Source organism: Pleurodeles waltl, chromosome 6 (genome assembly GCF_031143425.1).
Source record: "Pleurodeles waltl isolate 20211129_DDA chromosome 6, aPleWal1.hap1.20221129, whole genome shotgun sequence".
Lineage (NCBI taxonomy): Eukaryota > Metazoa > Chordata > Amphibia > Caudata > Salamandridae > Pleurodeles > Pleurodeles waltl.
Window position 1 is genome coordinate 1,152,244,234 of NC_090445.1, and position 17,013 is coordinate 1,152,261,246.

Below are 17,013 nucleotides of genomic sequence, written 5' to 3' on the forward strand. Positions count from 1 at the left end.
AGTCCCAGAGGGAAGCTGTCCGAGGCTGCAGGAGAAGGGCTGGAGCCTCCCTCCACCACTGGCAGCACCCCCACCAGTACTGGCACTACCACCAGTTTGCAGCCGTAGCCGCCACCAGATGGAGTCTAGCCCTGCCTCCATGGACTATCATGCAACCTGGTCCCTGCAAATCTCGTGCCTCAGACACCCAGGTGAGGTACTGTGAACTGCCACACACCAAGTGTTGCATCACTGGGCACAAAGCCCCCTCCAGAACCAGTGGAGAAAGGCTCCTTGGCAGGATGAAGCACACTGGGCACAAGGCCCCCTCCAGAACCAGAGGAGACGCCATCCACTTGAGAGACTTGTGGCCTTGCACTCCCCAGGACCAAGCAGTGGGCAAACCACCCACTTAAGAGACTGTGGCTTTGCACTCCCCAGGGCATCGCTGTGGGGATGGAGCCCCCTCCAGGAGCAGTGGCGTTATTCCATCTTCCGGCTGAGGTGCCCTCCTTCCCCGTCCCCCTGAGGTGCCTTTGTGTTTTCGACCTGATGCCCCTGCAGTGTTCTCTCCGTATTGAGGCAGGAGTCAAGTGTGGGCTTGGCCTATGGGTTTTGGCGCAGTGGCCCACAGACATTTTGAGTGGACAATGTACCACCTTATGTACATATTGTATATTTTTGTAAATACTGTTTTTAAAATTATTACGTATATCTGACTATTTCTAAAATATCACTGATTTGACTCTATTCCTTTTATCCTTGCGTTCTTGCGGGGGTTACGGGGTGTAAATGTAATGTTGATGCATGTGTTTGTGTGTATGGTGTTGTGGGTGAGGGTGGGGGTGTTGCGTGTTGCGTGTGTGTCACTCTATTTTTCTTCCACCCTCCCCTGTGTACTAGGTGCAGTACTCACCGTGGTCGTCTCCGCCGCCGTTCGTACTCCTGGTAGGTGAGGAGGTAGACCAGCATGGGGAGGACCTGCAGCTCAAGCTCCATGGCATCCTGGTTCTTCGTTGAGTGTCGAGAGGTGAGTGGTTCCCCTTCTGGGTACTGTTTCCACCGTGCTTTTGATGGCGTTGGTACCGCTCCGGAAAAGCTGGCAGATGGGTGGGTTGTGATGGGGGTGAGCGGTACTTTGACTTCCGCCTGTCTGTTGGCAGTTACCGCTGCAGTGTTTGTTGCTACCGCCGTGGCGGTCGAAGTGTTAAAGTGGCTGTATGAGTTGGCAGTTTCTGCCGTGGTCGTGATCCCATTTATTTTACCGCCGGCCTGTTGGCGGTATCACCGCCGCTTTAACACCGACCCCCAGGTTTGTAATGAGGGCCATAGTTTTGTTCACGTCAAGATGACATCAGGTGTGCCACAATGTTTGTAATAAATATAGAATGTTAGCAATCTGATTGTTTCTTAGAATACTGTGGGAATGCAGATGTCAGGGGCACGGACTTGGATATTTGAGGGCAAGGAGGAGGGTGCAGAGGCAACAAGTTGATCACGCTGGAGAGGCAGTGGCAGCACAATGGACCATTGAGGGCAGAGGAAAGGGGGCAGGGACAACATACCAGCCATGCAGGACAGGCAAGAGAGTCTGTTGCAATATAACAGATCACTGCGGGCAGAAGGAAGAGGCATTGGCAGTACAACCACACATGCCAACAGACCGAGGTAGGAGAATCCTGATCTTTTCAAGTCTAAAAGGACTTTATTGTATCTGTCTCCTGCCTAAAATCTCCTCCTTTTCAGTGTAAGTCAATGGGGAAATCAATTTCCCAGGTTTTTTCAAAATCTCCCTCTTACCAAGTTCAAAATGTTGGCAAGTATGGTACATTGGATCACTAATGGTAGGTGGAAAGGGGTAGGGACATGGAATCGCATAACAGAGGGCAGGAGGAGATGGGCAGGGGCAAAAAGACTGATCAAACAGGAAAGGAATTTGGAGGTTGCAGCAGCACAATACAGCACACAGGGCATATGGGACAGCAGTGCAGCACAGTGGACCATGGAAAACACAGGGGGCACGATCATGCACATGGACAATAGAGACCAAAGGGGAAAGAGGCAAGGGCAGCAAGCTGACCATACTGGACAGACAGAGAGACAGTTACAGCATAACGGACTATGAAGGCAGGAGGGAGGTGGCAGGGGCACGAAAATGGGCCAGACAAGGCAGAAGTGAAAGGAGAGGGGTATGCACATAGAAAATGGAGGGCAAGGGGCAAGGGAGCAAGGTTGGAGCAGCAAGCTGACCATGGGGGTACTGAAAGCACAACACACCACGGATGGGCAACAGTGAGACTATAATAGCATACAGACAGACAGACAACAGAGGGGAGGTAGGAGTGGGTCAGGGGAGCAAGCTGACCACACAGGTCAGGTAGGAGGGGCTGTAGCAGCACAGAAGGCCATGCATGACAAGCAGGAGGGTTAGTGACAGCACAATAGCCATGGTGGGCAAGATGGAGGGGGCAGAGGCATGCACAAAGGGCCATAGAGGACAGAAGGGATGGGTAGGGGCTGGACACAGACAAGAGAGGACAGGGGAAGGGGATTCATAACAGACCATGTGGGGACGGCAGGAGGAACAGTTGTAGCACAACAGAGCATGGAGTGTAGAAAGGAGTGGCCACAAAATGGACCATGGAGGACTGAAGGGAGGGGATAGGGGCATGGAACTCGGACAGGCAAGGTGGCGGTGGTGGTGGTGGCAGTAACAGGCGGCAACCATCTGACCATGCAAGGCAGGTGGGAGGGCAGTGGCAGCTCAACAGAACACTCAGAGTAGATAGGAGGGGCAGTAGCAGGTCCATGAAACATGGTGTGCGTGGTTCTGTCATACAACCTATAATCTTCTGGTTTAATTAACACTTTCCTGCTCCTACTGACCATCCTTCCCACTGCCTGGCAAAATACTCTTCAGGTGCAGCACGCAGACGAAGAACTGAGAGAGCTGGTAGAGAATCGAGACGGGGACACGTGAAGCCAAAAAGAAATTGTACATTTTTAAAAGGATCCAGAATTGGTATTGAACCCGGAGCCCAGGGTCTCCTTTACCACTCAAAATGCTGGATATGAGCCCATTCAAACTGCAATATTGTCCATATCCTGTGTGGATGCCCTGCCATCTTTCGCTTATCGTCCCAAGCAGACAACACTCTCATCCTTATATTGAAGTTGCCTCTTCCATCGCTGAGGGCCCTAATCATGCTACACGACACCTCTGACCTCCCTGATCTCACGAACCATGAACGTAGTACTCTGATGAAAGGTAGAGCCATGCCCATATTCAGTAATTTTCCAATTAGCGATCACCACATGCGCCAACACATAACAAATGGTTGACTGAAATGTACATGGTGGCATCTTGTGAGCAAATTGTATTGGCTCCAGGACAAAGATGACCTGTTCAAGGCCATCTGGCCCCCATCTTGGACTCGAGGACGATGCCACTTGACCCTTTGAATCTTTGTGAATCTTTATGACCTTTTCTAGGTCATACTGTGCCTTCCTGCGTCTCCCCCCACCTCTAAGAGCGTGGCAGGCCGCAAGGCTGGCCAGCACCTTTCCCTGCCTCCCCCATTGACAACCGCCCCCCCTTCTCTTGGGCCTCCTGATTTGGCAAACTGTGGGAGGGGAAGGGGGCTATGGCCATGTTCTCAGGGTGGCGCAAAAGCCTCTAAGTAATTGTAAATGAAGATGGCCTAGAAGGCAGGTTTCTATTATTTGTTGTCTTTACAGGCTATCTTCATTTACATCCAGCATTTCAACTTCATAAAAAAGCATGGCAATTATAATCCTGAACTCTGTGGTGGTGGGGTCAAAGAGGTAGCTAAAATGAACAAAATATTCTAAAGTATTTTTTGTTTTTTCACCTTTAGACAACAGCATTTAAAATAATGCGTACATGTTTAAGTGAAAAATAAATGCAAAATAAAGTAATGGTGGGAGAGGCACACTTTTACGCATTGAAACCTCAGTTGGTTAATGTGATTACTCCAAATGCCTGTCTGTGAGACCATATAGTAACAGATTTGAATCTTAGTTGGTGCAGTTCAGAAGAGTGACTTGTGCATATAGAGAGCTAAGAAGCGCCAGTCATTAACGGCAAACACTGAGAATATATGAAATTATTTTAAAATGTATTAAGCACAGTATAAGCTGGACTACTGGATTTATGTGGCAGGTGAGGACCAAATTGTGTGTCAGAGCTGACTGAATTAAGCGGCAAGAAAAGGCAAATTATGTGGCCCATTTTGTGATAGTATTATTAATTTGTTTTGTAATTTTTACACATTGCAGCAATACCTGGGCAAAGAGTTTTACCTGATTAGTACCGGTTAAACACCCAAATACAGCAATATGCAATTGAAAGACCAGTCAACCTTTTTCGCAGGCTTTCTAGTGCGCAAGAAAACATGTTACATGTTTGTAGTATTTTCTGTTGAGTTACAAGCAATTATTTTTTCTTAAAATATGCAGATTATGCATCAGATGTCGGATAATGTGGCATATGTGGAAAACTCTGTGGCCACAGAATTATATAATCATAAATTCAGTGGCCCAGAGTATAAAATATGCTGCCACAAATGATTTAGGGCCTCATTATGACCCTGGCGGCCGGCGGTACACTGGCAGTAACACCGCCAACAGGCTGGCGGTGTTCCGCCAGTGAGTTATGACCGTGGTGCATTAGCCACGGCCATACCGTCGACCCCTCCACTTGATCGCCAGGCTTCCGCCAGGCAGTCATAATCCCCAGGGCAGCGGTGCAAGCAGCGCTGCCCTGGGAATTATGAGTCCCTAACCGCCAGCCTGTTCATGGCGGTAAACACTGCCATGGAAAGGCTGGTGGTAAGGGGGTCTTGGGGTGCCCCTGGGGGCCCCTGCACTGCCCATCACAATTACGACTGTTTCACCTTACAAAAGAGGCATGGCAGCTCATTTTTAATGCTAGCATTAGACCTACAGGCATCCATGCTGCAAAGAGAGGAGCAACCTGTGAAAGTTCCTTTTTTCTGAAAGGGACAGGGAGTCTGTTTCAAGATCAGAGAGATCGTCAGGCATGGCGGACAAGCAGTGAAAGAGGCAGAGGAGACAGCCTGGTACTCACGTTCATAGCTATTATTAGTGCAGCAGTTGCATTGGGGCCTAGAAGTGTGAGGGGCGAGAAGTTGTGTTTTAGTCCATTTCTATTTTGCTGTAATTGTTCTTTTAGAAGTTTCACTTTTAGTGTGGGTTGTGAGCTGAGGAAAAAGTAGCCCAGAAAATGACCTCATTATCCCCACCATCTCAATCAGCCTTGCTCGACCCCCTCCCTCAAATCTTGCCATAAAGTTTGGAGGGGGGCCCCATATCAAAACATCTTGGTTAGGGGGCTCTGAGCAAAACATTTGAAGATCTCTGGGTTACACTGACATGATGCATGTCATTTTTGGGACCTGCACAGACCTGGCATCTATAAAACTTGTTGTTTTCACTGTTAATCTTGGTGTTTGCTTGGGCCCGTTTTAGATGGGTGGGATGGTTGTTATACTGCACCCTCTGTACAGTTGTACAGCTGGTCATATTATCCAATAAACTCTTTATTTAAAAAAAAGCTGAACTACTGCAACATCATCTTTGCAGGCCTACACAAATCATAAATACAAGAATCCATAAATAGAACGTTATGATGTGCCTCAATCTATATAAACATGAGCTAATCACCACCTGCTCTGATTGCCCTCCACTTGCAACCAGTATAATAAAGGATCCAGTTATAAGTGCTCTGCATCATGCGAAGGGCCTTTTGTGAAAAAAAAGTCCATCTCTACTAAACGTCGAGGGATATGATGGATGTCTGAGAATACCGTCAGAGCAAACCCAGACAAACTAAGAGCCAGATGTATCAAACAATTTTGCATTCACAAAGGTGCGAATCGCAAAATTCGACCATTTGCGAATGCAAAAATGCCTTTAACGATTTATGAAAGGCATTCACAATGCAATTTCAAGGAATCCCTAAAATAGTGATTGCCTGAAATTGCGACTCCATTTAGAGAATTGCAAATTGCGATTCTCTAAATAGGAAATCGCAAATATGGAATTCCTATTTGCGATTTCCAAAGCACATGTATCAAGCATTTCCTAAATGTGAATTGGGCATTTAGGAAATTCAATTACCACCAAATCCAATTTGGAGGTAAGCATGTGCAATTTTTTAAAATGCATTTTTTAAAATGGCATGTAGCGCACACATACCCCTAGGCCATGTGTGCACCTCTCATGTCCGCAAAATATTTTTTTGGGGTGCATCTGGGGTTTGCATTACCTAATTCGCGATTTCCTATCTGGAATTTGCAAATTAGGTAATGCAAAACCATTTGCACCTATGGGCCTACAGGTCCATAGGGATGAATGGAGTCATATTCCCTAATTGCGATTCAGTAATAGCGATGGTGAAGTTTAAGAAATCGCTGTTACCGGCTGTCAATTTTCATACATCCCATTTTGCATTTCTTAAATAGCGATTTCTTAAAATTCGCTATTTAAGACATGCAAACCAGGAGCTTGATACATCTGGCCCTAAATGTGTAAGGAGGTGCTTTAAAGACATGAATTCCCACCCTTGAAACAAACGCGACCTATCCTTCAACATTAAAGCTCGGAAAGACCTATTTACCTTATTATAAAAATCTTTAGCACATTAATCAGTTAATTGGAATAAATCTTTTCGAAGGACCGTGCCTCACTCATCAACAGGCCTTATTCAAGACCCTATATCTCTGATGATGTTTCTTTGCAGGAAGCAACCTCAAGTGCACCATGGCCCCAAAACTATTGCAGAAAGCCCTTCAAGTTATAGTTTCCATCGTGGGGCAAGCGTTCGTTCAAGCGAAGGGTGATTCATTTGCTCCTATGTGCCTGAGGGGCTGACACTCAGATTCATCAATTTGCTGAACAGCGCTACTACTTGTTTTAATGTGTTACTAAGGGCACATAACAATATAATTTACTCTTTAACATATAGGCAGGATGTAGGATTCAATTAAAGGTACATATGGGGCAAATAAAAATGTCAAACCTCTTGATTTAATACATCAAACTAAATGTATAGGGATTTATTTTTGGGTTCTGACAGCTACTTGTAGGCAGCCATGTCCCACTTTAAATTGAGAGCAGAAAGCACAGTCATGGTCCAATGCACTATGCTGCTTGCCGCAGTTTTCTTAATAAACTTTCACATCATTCTCCCTAGTGAGATGTATTTGTCAGTACTGCACTCTTTCTTTGCTCTTTTTATTGCAATGTTTAAAGTAGTCAGTTATTAAAAGAGGAAACTTTATTATTCAGCATAAACAGGAACACTGTAGAAAACAGATTTTATTTTTTGGCTTACAATGACCATATACACAACTCAATACCTAAAGAATGTCTTCAAATAGCAGTGATGAATTTAAATAACTGTGCTAGATTGTTGCTGCCTCCCTGTCCATAGTGCCATTTTCAGCTCCCTCGCATACAATCCATCTGATGGAGACTTGCAGGGGCCCTCTGCTTATAGTCTTCTTTAGATCATCGATAATACCAATATGGTATAACGAGCCAGCGTTGCAAGGGAGCTGCCCTGAATTTCATATAAGTGCCTCAAAGCAAGTGAGGTGATACCCATTCGTTATCTACTGGAGGCAACAATGGCTTCTGATGAAGACAGTTTCAGGTAGGCAGCATTCCATACACCTCACCACCCATTTCATGTAATGGGATATGAGCTTCTACCTGTTACCTGATATACTCCATAATCACCTCTGAGTAATTACAAAACTTGTATTTCTTTTCAATTTTTCCCAGCTCAAAAAAGTGGATTAGATTTCATCATATTTTTAAATCAGTATGAATTGTATTGAAGCATTTTAAAACAAAAAAATTAAACTGCTTACTTGATCTTTGACACGAGTCACAAACTAAGGTACACCCAATGACATATCCTCACCATCATGATGCTCATAGGGAAGCCAAGTGTGTTTAGAATTCTGGTGAGTGTAGTAGGAGTTGCGTTGAGAGCACTGTTGTGCTCGGAAGTCCTCAAATGGCCCCCGACATTCTTCGCTATTACAGATCTGGTACTCATAGATGGAGCCAGGACACTCACGTCCTCCATAGGCAGGTCTGGAATTAAACCAAGTTAGTTAGACAGTGGCAGAAGTGTTAACATAAAGGCAAATATATACCATATATAGAAGTGGCTGATATGGGAACAGGCCATGGACATTATCTTAGGGTATAATTAAATTAATCAAAACTATTTGATTTGCACCACTTTCAAACAGGAGAAGTGTAATATTAAGTTGGCCTGGGTGGAACTCGTGGAGTTTCACTCTCCGAAATTCCGCTGAGTTACAGAAAAACTCTGTAAGATTCTGCAGAGTTCAGCGAGCCGGTGCAATTTGGGCACATCATGTGCTTGTTCTGATTTTTAACACATGGGGCTTGTTTTGCACGAACTGCACCACACAGCGTGCCAGAGGGTGCTGCTTCTTTCCGCAGTTCAAGCAGATTTTCTACTCAAGTCGCAGCTTTCTCAATGCGAACAGTTGTGACCTGCTGCAACTGCCCTCATTGAGAAATCTCACCAGGAGGCATTCTGGTGCCCGAAACCATGCTATGGGACGCAAATTCTCTCACATTCTTGCCAACTTAAACTTGATGAGCTGTACGTGAGAAAAAACTCTGGCACATGGGGGATGGCGGAGTTTTGCCAGAACTCCACACTCCAAACGGTAGGCTGAGTGGGCAATCTTCGTGAAGTCTGCCGGTAGAGTGGAATTATGAGCCCACCCCTAGTATTAAGCACTATATAAATTCTGAATTATGGTATATACTAATTTTTGGCTAGTAACAGGAATGAAGAGGACTTGGGGATACCCCTGAATAGAATGGCATTCCACTGAAATACTTTAAGAGCATAATACCACAGTCAAAGGGATAAAGAGTTTACAAACTGCATAACTGCATTATGATCTTAAAGTATCAGTCAGAAATGGCCCACAAGGGGAACTATCGTCTCCAATAAAGTCCATGAGAGGCGTCAGACAGGGTTGAGTTTTAGCACGTTTTTTGTTCTTAATATATTGAAATGGTATTACAGATCATTTATCCTAGGCGGGTCTGGATGTTCCAAAGGTGGGGGATCATTCCGTGCCAATACTCTTGTATGTGGGTGAGGTGGTTATGATTGCTCGCACACCTATTGCACTTCAGAAGTTATTAGACCTGTTCACTGAATATATGGAAGGCCTGGACTTAAAAGTAAACCACTCAAAATCATATACCATAACATGTGGACCATTATGTATGAAAGTGACGCACTTTAGAATGGGGATACCATTTTAAAACGTACAAAGGATTTTAATTATTTAGGTATCATTTTTAGCTCTTCCCTAGGGAGGAAATTACACATCCTTGTGAAAGTACAACAATTGGAAAGAAATGTGGAGGGCATTTTTCGATTTGCTATGCTATTAGGCCATAAACCTCTGGATAAAGCCAAATGCATTGCTGCAGCTATTTATGGGGCAGGGGTCTGGGGTTACCAGAAATCAGATAATATCCAATATATTGAGAATGACTTCACCCATAGGTTGCTTGCAGTCCCAAAAAATACAGCAAATTTTATATGCCACGAGGAGGTGGGACTCCCTTACATAACCGATCAAATAAAAGTCTTACCACACTTAGGTGGTCATTACAACCCTGGCGGTCCAAGACCGCCAGGGCTGTTTTGACGGAAGCACCGCCAACAGGCTGGCGGTGCTTCCAAGCGCATTACGACCGCAGCGGTTGCGCTGCGGTCGCACCGCCGGGGCCGGCTGTTTCCCGCCACATTTGCCCCGGCGGTGATAATCGGCCTGGGCAGTGATTACGAGTCCCCGACCGCCAGCCTTTTCCTGGTGGTTTGAACTGCCAGGAAAAGGCTGGCGGTACGGGGAGTCGGGGGCTCCCTGTCAGGGCTCCACGCAGCTTTTCACTGTCTGCATAGCAGACAGTGAAAAGCGCGATTGGTGCAACTGCACCCGTCACACGTCCGCAACGCCGCCGGCTCCATTTGGAGCCGGCTCCTGTGTTGCGGCCGAGGTCCCCCCTGGGCCGGCGGGTGGAAACCAGGTTTCTGCCCGCTGGCCCAGCGGGGATCTCAAAATGACCGCGGCAGGAGTGCGCCCGCATTGGTGTCGCGCCGCACCGCGCGGCGCGAGCCGAGCGTTCGGCACAAGCCGCGCGTTCGGCTCGGGCCGCGCTTCGCGTCTTTAAGACGCGGCGCGCCCCGAGCCTTTCCTGCACCCTACGAGGCCCCAAGGCTTACTTGGGGCCTCACGCTGCTCTCTCCCTCCGTTTTGTTGGGGTCTCCTGACCCCTCTTACCTGTTTGGGCTCCTTTTCTTCTTTCTTCTGTCTTCTTTCTTTTTGGGTCTGTTTCTTACTCTTTCCTTTATGTCTTTTCCCCTTCCCAGGTTACCCTTGTCTTCCCAGCATTCCTCCTTCCCTATTCTCTATGGTTTCTGCTCCAGTCTATTCTATCTACTTTTCCCTATCCAAGATGGTGTCCTTTTTCTTCCTGTGGGTCACTTCCTGTTTTATGGTATTTAAGGGTGGTGTTTTCTTTTCCTCTTTGCGCTGCAACACTCTCTGTTCAGTTAGTGTCCTCGCTCCTGATTTCCTAGCCTTTGGCTCTGGATTTCGCCATTTCTGTGTTATTACGTCAGTTCTTTTTGATTCCTGTTCCTCTGTTCTTGTTTCAGGAATCCTCTGCGAATCTTCTTGGAGGTTTTTTCCTCTTCTTCTGAAGGGGTTTTTTCCCTCTGGCGCTACTTTCTCACGGTCACGGTCTGTCCTTGGCGTTTCCTTTGCCTACAGCACCGTGGCTACCAGAAAGAGTCGCCCCTTTTTGGGCCAAAGTCGAACTCTCAAGATCCACGCCTCAAGATCTGCAAACTCCAGGCGCAAGCAGCACGTGAGTCGTGACAGATTGCAGCGCCTAACCATCCCGACGTCTTCTAACACCATGGAAGACACTGTGGTAGCTGCTGCAGATCCGGATCAAGCTCTTCTAACTACAATTCAGCAACAAGCTCAAGAATTACAGCAACTACGTAGTGAGAATGCTGCGCTGCGACAGGCTTTGGCTTTCCGTAGTGGTGATGTTCCGACGCTCTCCGCCTCTACCCATCGTTTTTCTGGTGAACCAACCAAGCTGCGTGAGTTCCTTGATTCCTTAACAGTGTACTTCGCCTTCCGACCCACCCAATTCTCCCATGACAGAACAAAGGTGGGTTATCTCATCAGTGCCTTATCCGGTCCTGCCTTGGCCTGGGCAACCCCGATGGTATCATCTAACAATCCGGTATTGTCGGATTATTCCGCCTTTGTGAACCGCTTCAAGCTGATGTTTAGTCGTCCGGGATTGGAGGCTTCAGCGGAAGAAGCCTTATGCGATATTCATCAAGGTTCACAAGATGTCCTTCAATACATTACACGCTTTCGTCAACTAGCGGCAGAGACCACCTGGGTGGAACGTACTTTGGTGACTTTGTTTCGTAGAGGACTCAAAGAAGAAATAAAAGATGAACTAGTACATTCCACCAGAGTGGAAGATCTTCGTGGCCTGATGGATCAAGCCCTCTCCATCGAGTATCGCCTTCAGGAACGGAGAGCAGAGAAGAGAAAGAGCAGAGGGTCTTTTCAACCAAGCACCTCACGAGTTTTTCCGCATCGTTCTGAGGAACCTCGCCCTCCTGTCAGAGACACCGAAGGAGAACCCATGCAGGTGGATACAACTCGAGGCCCTCTCTCCGCTAGCGAACGAGAAGATAGACGAAAGAAGGGTTTGTGTTTATACTGCGGTTCTGCCGGCCACATACTGCGTACCTGTCCAGTACGTCCATCAAGGCCATCGGGAAACGCCGCTTCCCGTCCTCTGTAAGAAGGGAGGGGACGGGATTAGCAGCTATACCTTCCATCAGTTCTTTCAATGACAATACCACATCCTTGTTCATTGTACCAGTCATGTTACAATTACCTGATGGCCGTCAAGAGAAGACTATGGCGCTACTAGATTGTGGAGCTAGTGGTATTTATATGGATAAGAAGTGGGCCACTACTCAACAAGTTCCTATACAACCTAAGGAGATTCCAGAACAAGTACACACGGTGGACGGATCTTTGATATCATCGGGTCCAGTTGATACAACTACCCTGATGCTGAATCTACAGATCGGTAACCATCAGGAACACATCTCCTTTGATCTTATAACTTCCCCCAACCATACCATCATTCTTGGAATCCCGTGGTTCATCAGACATAATCCATATGTGAACTGGGCTACCCGGACGGTTTCCTTGTCTTCACAGTTCTGTCACGAGCACTGTTTTGCTTCACACAAGTATTGGTTGCCTAAGAGATCAATAATCACGGAGGGTACTACCGGTTCGACCATAAATACAGTCCAAGGAGTTCCTGAACACTATTTGGATTTTCAAGATGTCTTCCAAAAACCTTCCAAACCTGTGTTACCTCCACATCGAGATTACGATTGTGCTATTCCCTTGGAACCTGGCACTATCGTTCCTTTTGGCAGGATGTATTCCCTCACGGAAACTGAAAAGGAAGTACTAAAGGAGTATTTGGATGAAAATATTCAAAGTGGTCTTATTGTTCCATCGTCTTCTCCGGCCGGGGCTCCTCTCTTTTTCGTACCCAAGAATACAAAGGATCTTCGCCCTTGCCTGGATTTTCGAGGCCTGAATAAAATAACTATTAAAGATCGTTATCCTTTGCCTCTCATAAGGGACATTTTAGAGGCAGTCAGAGGGGCCCAACGGTTTACCAAACTAGATCTACGGGGAGCCTACCACCTTTTACGCATTAAAGAAGGAGATGAGTGGAAAACGGCCTTTAGGACTCCATTTGGTCACTTTGAATACAGGGTAATGCCTTTCGGTCTTACTAATGCCCCGGCAATCTTTCAGAGATTTATGGACTCAGTATTCTCGGATCTCCTGAATCAGACAGTTGTAATCTACCTTGATGATATTCTTATTTATTCTAGAAATCCCGAACTCCATTCTTCCCATGTGAAACAAGTCCTTCAACGACTCCGGGCACATCAACTATTTTGCAAACCCGAAAAGTGTGAGTTTGACAAGACGGAAGTCAAATATCTAGGATATCATTTAAGTACCACCGGTGTAGCTATGGATCAAGAAAAGGTACAAGCTATTCTAGATTGGCCTTCTCCATCTTCTATTAAAGAAACACAATGCTTTCTAGGATTAGCGAACTTCTATCGACAATTCATCGCAGACTTTGCAAAACAAACTAGCCATATAACTCACACTTTAAAGAAGGAAAATCTTATTAAAGGGTTTGTCTGGACTAAAGCTGCCGAAACAGCCTTTCAGGATTTAAAGAAGGCATTTACACAAGCTCCCATCTTAAGACATCCAGATACCAACAAACAATTTATTGTCGTCACCGATGCTTCTGAAAAAGCCATTGGTGCCGTCCTACTCCAACAACAAGAGGATGATGAAGTAGAGAACTTAAGGCCTCTTTTACATAAGAGACAAGGATACTATTATTATCACGATCTGTTATTCATCCCTACTAACAGAGTTAGAGAAAAGGCATTACAAATGTGTCATGATTCACCGGTTGCTGGTCATAGAGGCATCAAGGCCACACAAGAACTGTTATCACGATTTTTCTGGTGGCCTACTTGGAAACAGGATATTGAAACATACGTTCAGGCTTGTCCCACATGCGCTCAAGTCAAGATTCCCCGAACCAGACCTGCAGGATTACTCCAGCCCTTGCCGGTTCCGCCAACTCCATGGCACACCATCTCTACTGATTTTATGTGTTCGTTACCACTTTCAGCAGGAAACCGGGTAATCATGGTCACTGTGGACTCCTTTACTAAGATGGCTCACTTCACTGCCTTGAAAAAGCTACCTACATCCCAAGAATTAAGCCAGATATTCATCGAACATATCTTCCGTCTTCATGGACTTCCTCATACTATTATATCTGATAGAGGACCTCAGTACATTTCCCGATTTTGGAGGTATTTTTGTAAGACACTAAATATCGATAGAGCTCTGTCATCGGGCTTCCATCCTCAGACCAATGGACAGACCGAGCGTCTGAACCAAGGCTTAGAACAATACCTTCGTTGTTTTTGCAACTCAACTCAAAGCAACTGGAACACTTATCTCCCTATTGCTGAATTCTCTTACAATAATTCAGTCCATAGTGCCTCCAAGACCACTCCTTTTTTCTGTTCTTATGGTTTTCATCCTACCTCTTTTCCTACTTCTTCTCGGTCTCCCACTCCCTTGCCCGCTATTACTCATTTTTCCAAACGTCTTCTACAAATCCATAGACTGATTCGTTCTAATCTCTTACACACCAAGAGATATATGAAGAAAGTAGCAGACAAGAAACGTAGGGCCACTCCGAACTACCATCCACAAGATAAAGTTTGGCTTTCTTCAAAATTCTTACCCTCACGTCTTTCTCAGAACAAATTCACACCTCGCTACTACGGGCCTTTCCGTATTCTCCAGTTGCTTAATCCTGTCACTGTCCGTCTTCACTTGCCTAACACGTGGAAGATTCATCCAGTCTTCCATGTCTCCCAACTCAAACCTTATGTACCAGATCCGTATTCTCGTCAGTTTTCCTGTCCTCCTCCTGTCTTAGTGGATGATGTTCCTGAATATGAGGTTAAGGAGATTTGTGACTCTCGTCTTTTTCACACCCGTCTGCAGTATCTGATTCATTGGAAGGGTTATCCTCTCAGTGAATGTTCTTGGGAAGATGCATCTTCTGTTCATGCGCCTCTTCTGACTCAGCGCTTTCACCGTTTATTTCCTTTCAAACCAGGGCCTTCGGGAGGGGGGCCTACTGTCGCGCCGCACCGCGCGGCGCGAGCCGAGCGTTCGGCACAAGCCGCGCGTTCGGCTCGGGCCGCGCTTCGCGTCTTTAAGACGCGGCGCGCCCGAGCCTTTCCTGCACCCTACGAGGCCCCAAGGCTTACTTGGGGCCTCGCGCTGCTCTCTCCCTCCGTTTTGTTGGGGTCTCCTGACCCCTCTTACCTGTTTGGGCTCCTTTTCTTCTTTCTTCTGTCTTCTTTCTTTTTGGGTCTGTTTCTTACTCTTTCCTTTATGTCTTTTCCCCTTCCCAGGTTACCCTTGTCTTCCCAGCATTCCTCCTTCCCTATTCTCTATGGTTTCTGCTCCAGTCTATTCTATCTACTTTTCCCTATCCAAGATGGTGTCCTTTTTCTTCCTGTGGGTCACTTCCTGTTTTATGGTATTTAAGGGTGGTGTTTTCTTTTCCTCTTTGCGCTGCAACACTCTCTGTTCAGTTAGTGTCCTCGCTCCTGATTTCCTAGCCTTTGGCTCTGGATTTCGCCATTTCTGTGTTATTACGTCAGTTCTTTTTGATTCCTGTTCCTCTGTTCTTGTTTCAGGAATCCTCTGCGAATCTTCTTGGAGGTTTTTTCCTCTTCTTCTGAAGGGGTTTTTTCCCTCTGGCGCTACTTTCTCACGGTCACGGTCTGTCCTTGGCGTTTCCTTTGCCTACAGCACCGTGGCTACCAGAAAGAGTCGCCCCTTTTTGGGCCAAAGTCGAACTCTCAAGATCCACGCCTCAAGATCTGCAAACTCCAGGCGCAAGCAGCACGTGAGTCGTGACAATTGGCTGCCGCCCTGCGGTCAGATCTTGGCGGGCGGGGGCCTAAGTGTGGATTGAGTGTTGGCAAAACCCAGAAGCAGATTTAATCAGAGCCTGTATGCTAGATTGTCTACCTCTAGAGAATGTGAACAAGATACCGTGGTTGATGTATGCAAAATTGTCCCTTCAAGACTTAGGTTTAATTGAATGGTTTAATTCCCCGCATGTCTTCCAAGGAACGCCAAGATGATTGTGAAAGACAGATATGCAACCCTCTGTGGGGAGGAGAGGCTAAGAGGTGTTTTGGATATGAAATCGATGAACCTGTTACAGTTAAAGCCCTGGAACCATATTTGAGAAGGATAGAGAATCCAAATCACCAGCTTTTTTTCACAGATTTTAGATTCAACCTGATCCATTTTAAAGTAGCCAATGTTTTTGCTGCGGGACAAACCCCCTTGTTGTCGTGACTATGTCACCAAACAAAGCACCTGTCACTTTATTTTGTTCTGTCCACTCTATGCAGATCAAAGAAGGTCCTTTTTGACTCCACTCTGGCATCGATTGGAGTTTAGGCAACATCGTCCTGCAATGGAATTCTTACAGAAACTAACCACGATTAATTTATGCCACTCTGTGTTAAATTTTATTGACTGCAATTCGAATATGAGCTTGTACATTTTATGACAAGACCGGAGGCTCATATTATGCGTCTCTTTTCTTATTTTATTAAACAGCAGCTGCAGCTAAAAACTACAATTCCCATTAGGGCATGAACAGATGGCCAATGGGAAGCAAACTGTAGTCCGAATAAACCACCAATCAACAACAACAAAGCTGTATAATACATATCCTAACTGAGAACAGCCCTCTTTTCTAAGCTGCTCACAGTCAAGGATAAGTATTTATTTACATTATACTTTTATCTTTGGTAATTCGCGTGTTAGCGATATTGAGTGTTTGTCATTAATTGATTGTATTTACAAGCGCGTTATCACTCCGTGCTGTTTGCCCCGATTCCAGTCGGCTTGTGGCCGCATTCCCCTGGCCCTGCGCGCGTGCTGCCCGATGCTCGTTTCGGCCGTTCGATCTTCAGCACGACCGCCACTTTATACGGCGATCGCACTGAAGTGAAGTTCAGTGTCTCTGTTGCCTCACCTTGCCCTCAGGTCGTGTCCTTCTGTTTTTTGCACTTTCCAGCTCTGATTCAGGTTCCGGACCTCTCGACGACTGCCAGGGAGCCGTTTTCATCTCTCCTCACGTTTCCTGGTGCCTGTTTTCTCCGCCCAGAGGCGGGGTTAGTTTATTCAGCCAGCCTGTGAG

General features: G+C 46.2%; 1 protein-coding gene across 1 annotated transcript in view; it reads right to left on the reverse strand.

Moving 5' to 3' along the window:
• Nucleotides 1-17,013, reverse strand: part of ADAMTS14 (ADAM metallopeptidase with thrombospondin type 1 motif 14) — a 654,816-nt gene that overhangs the window by 165,994 nt on the left and 471,809 nt on the right. The window contains exon 12 of the mRNA XM_069240367.1: nucleotides 7,952-8,127. Coding sequence (XP_069096468.1) covers nucleotides 7,952-8,127 — 176 coding nt within the window. The remainder of the gene's footprint in view (nucleotides 1-7,951; nucleotides 8,128-17,013) is intronic.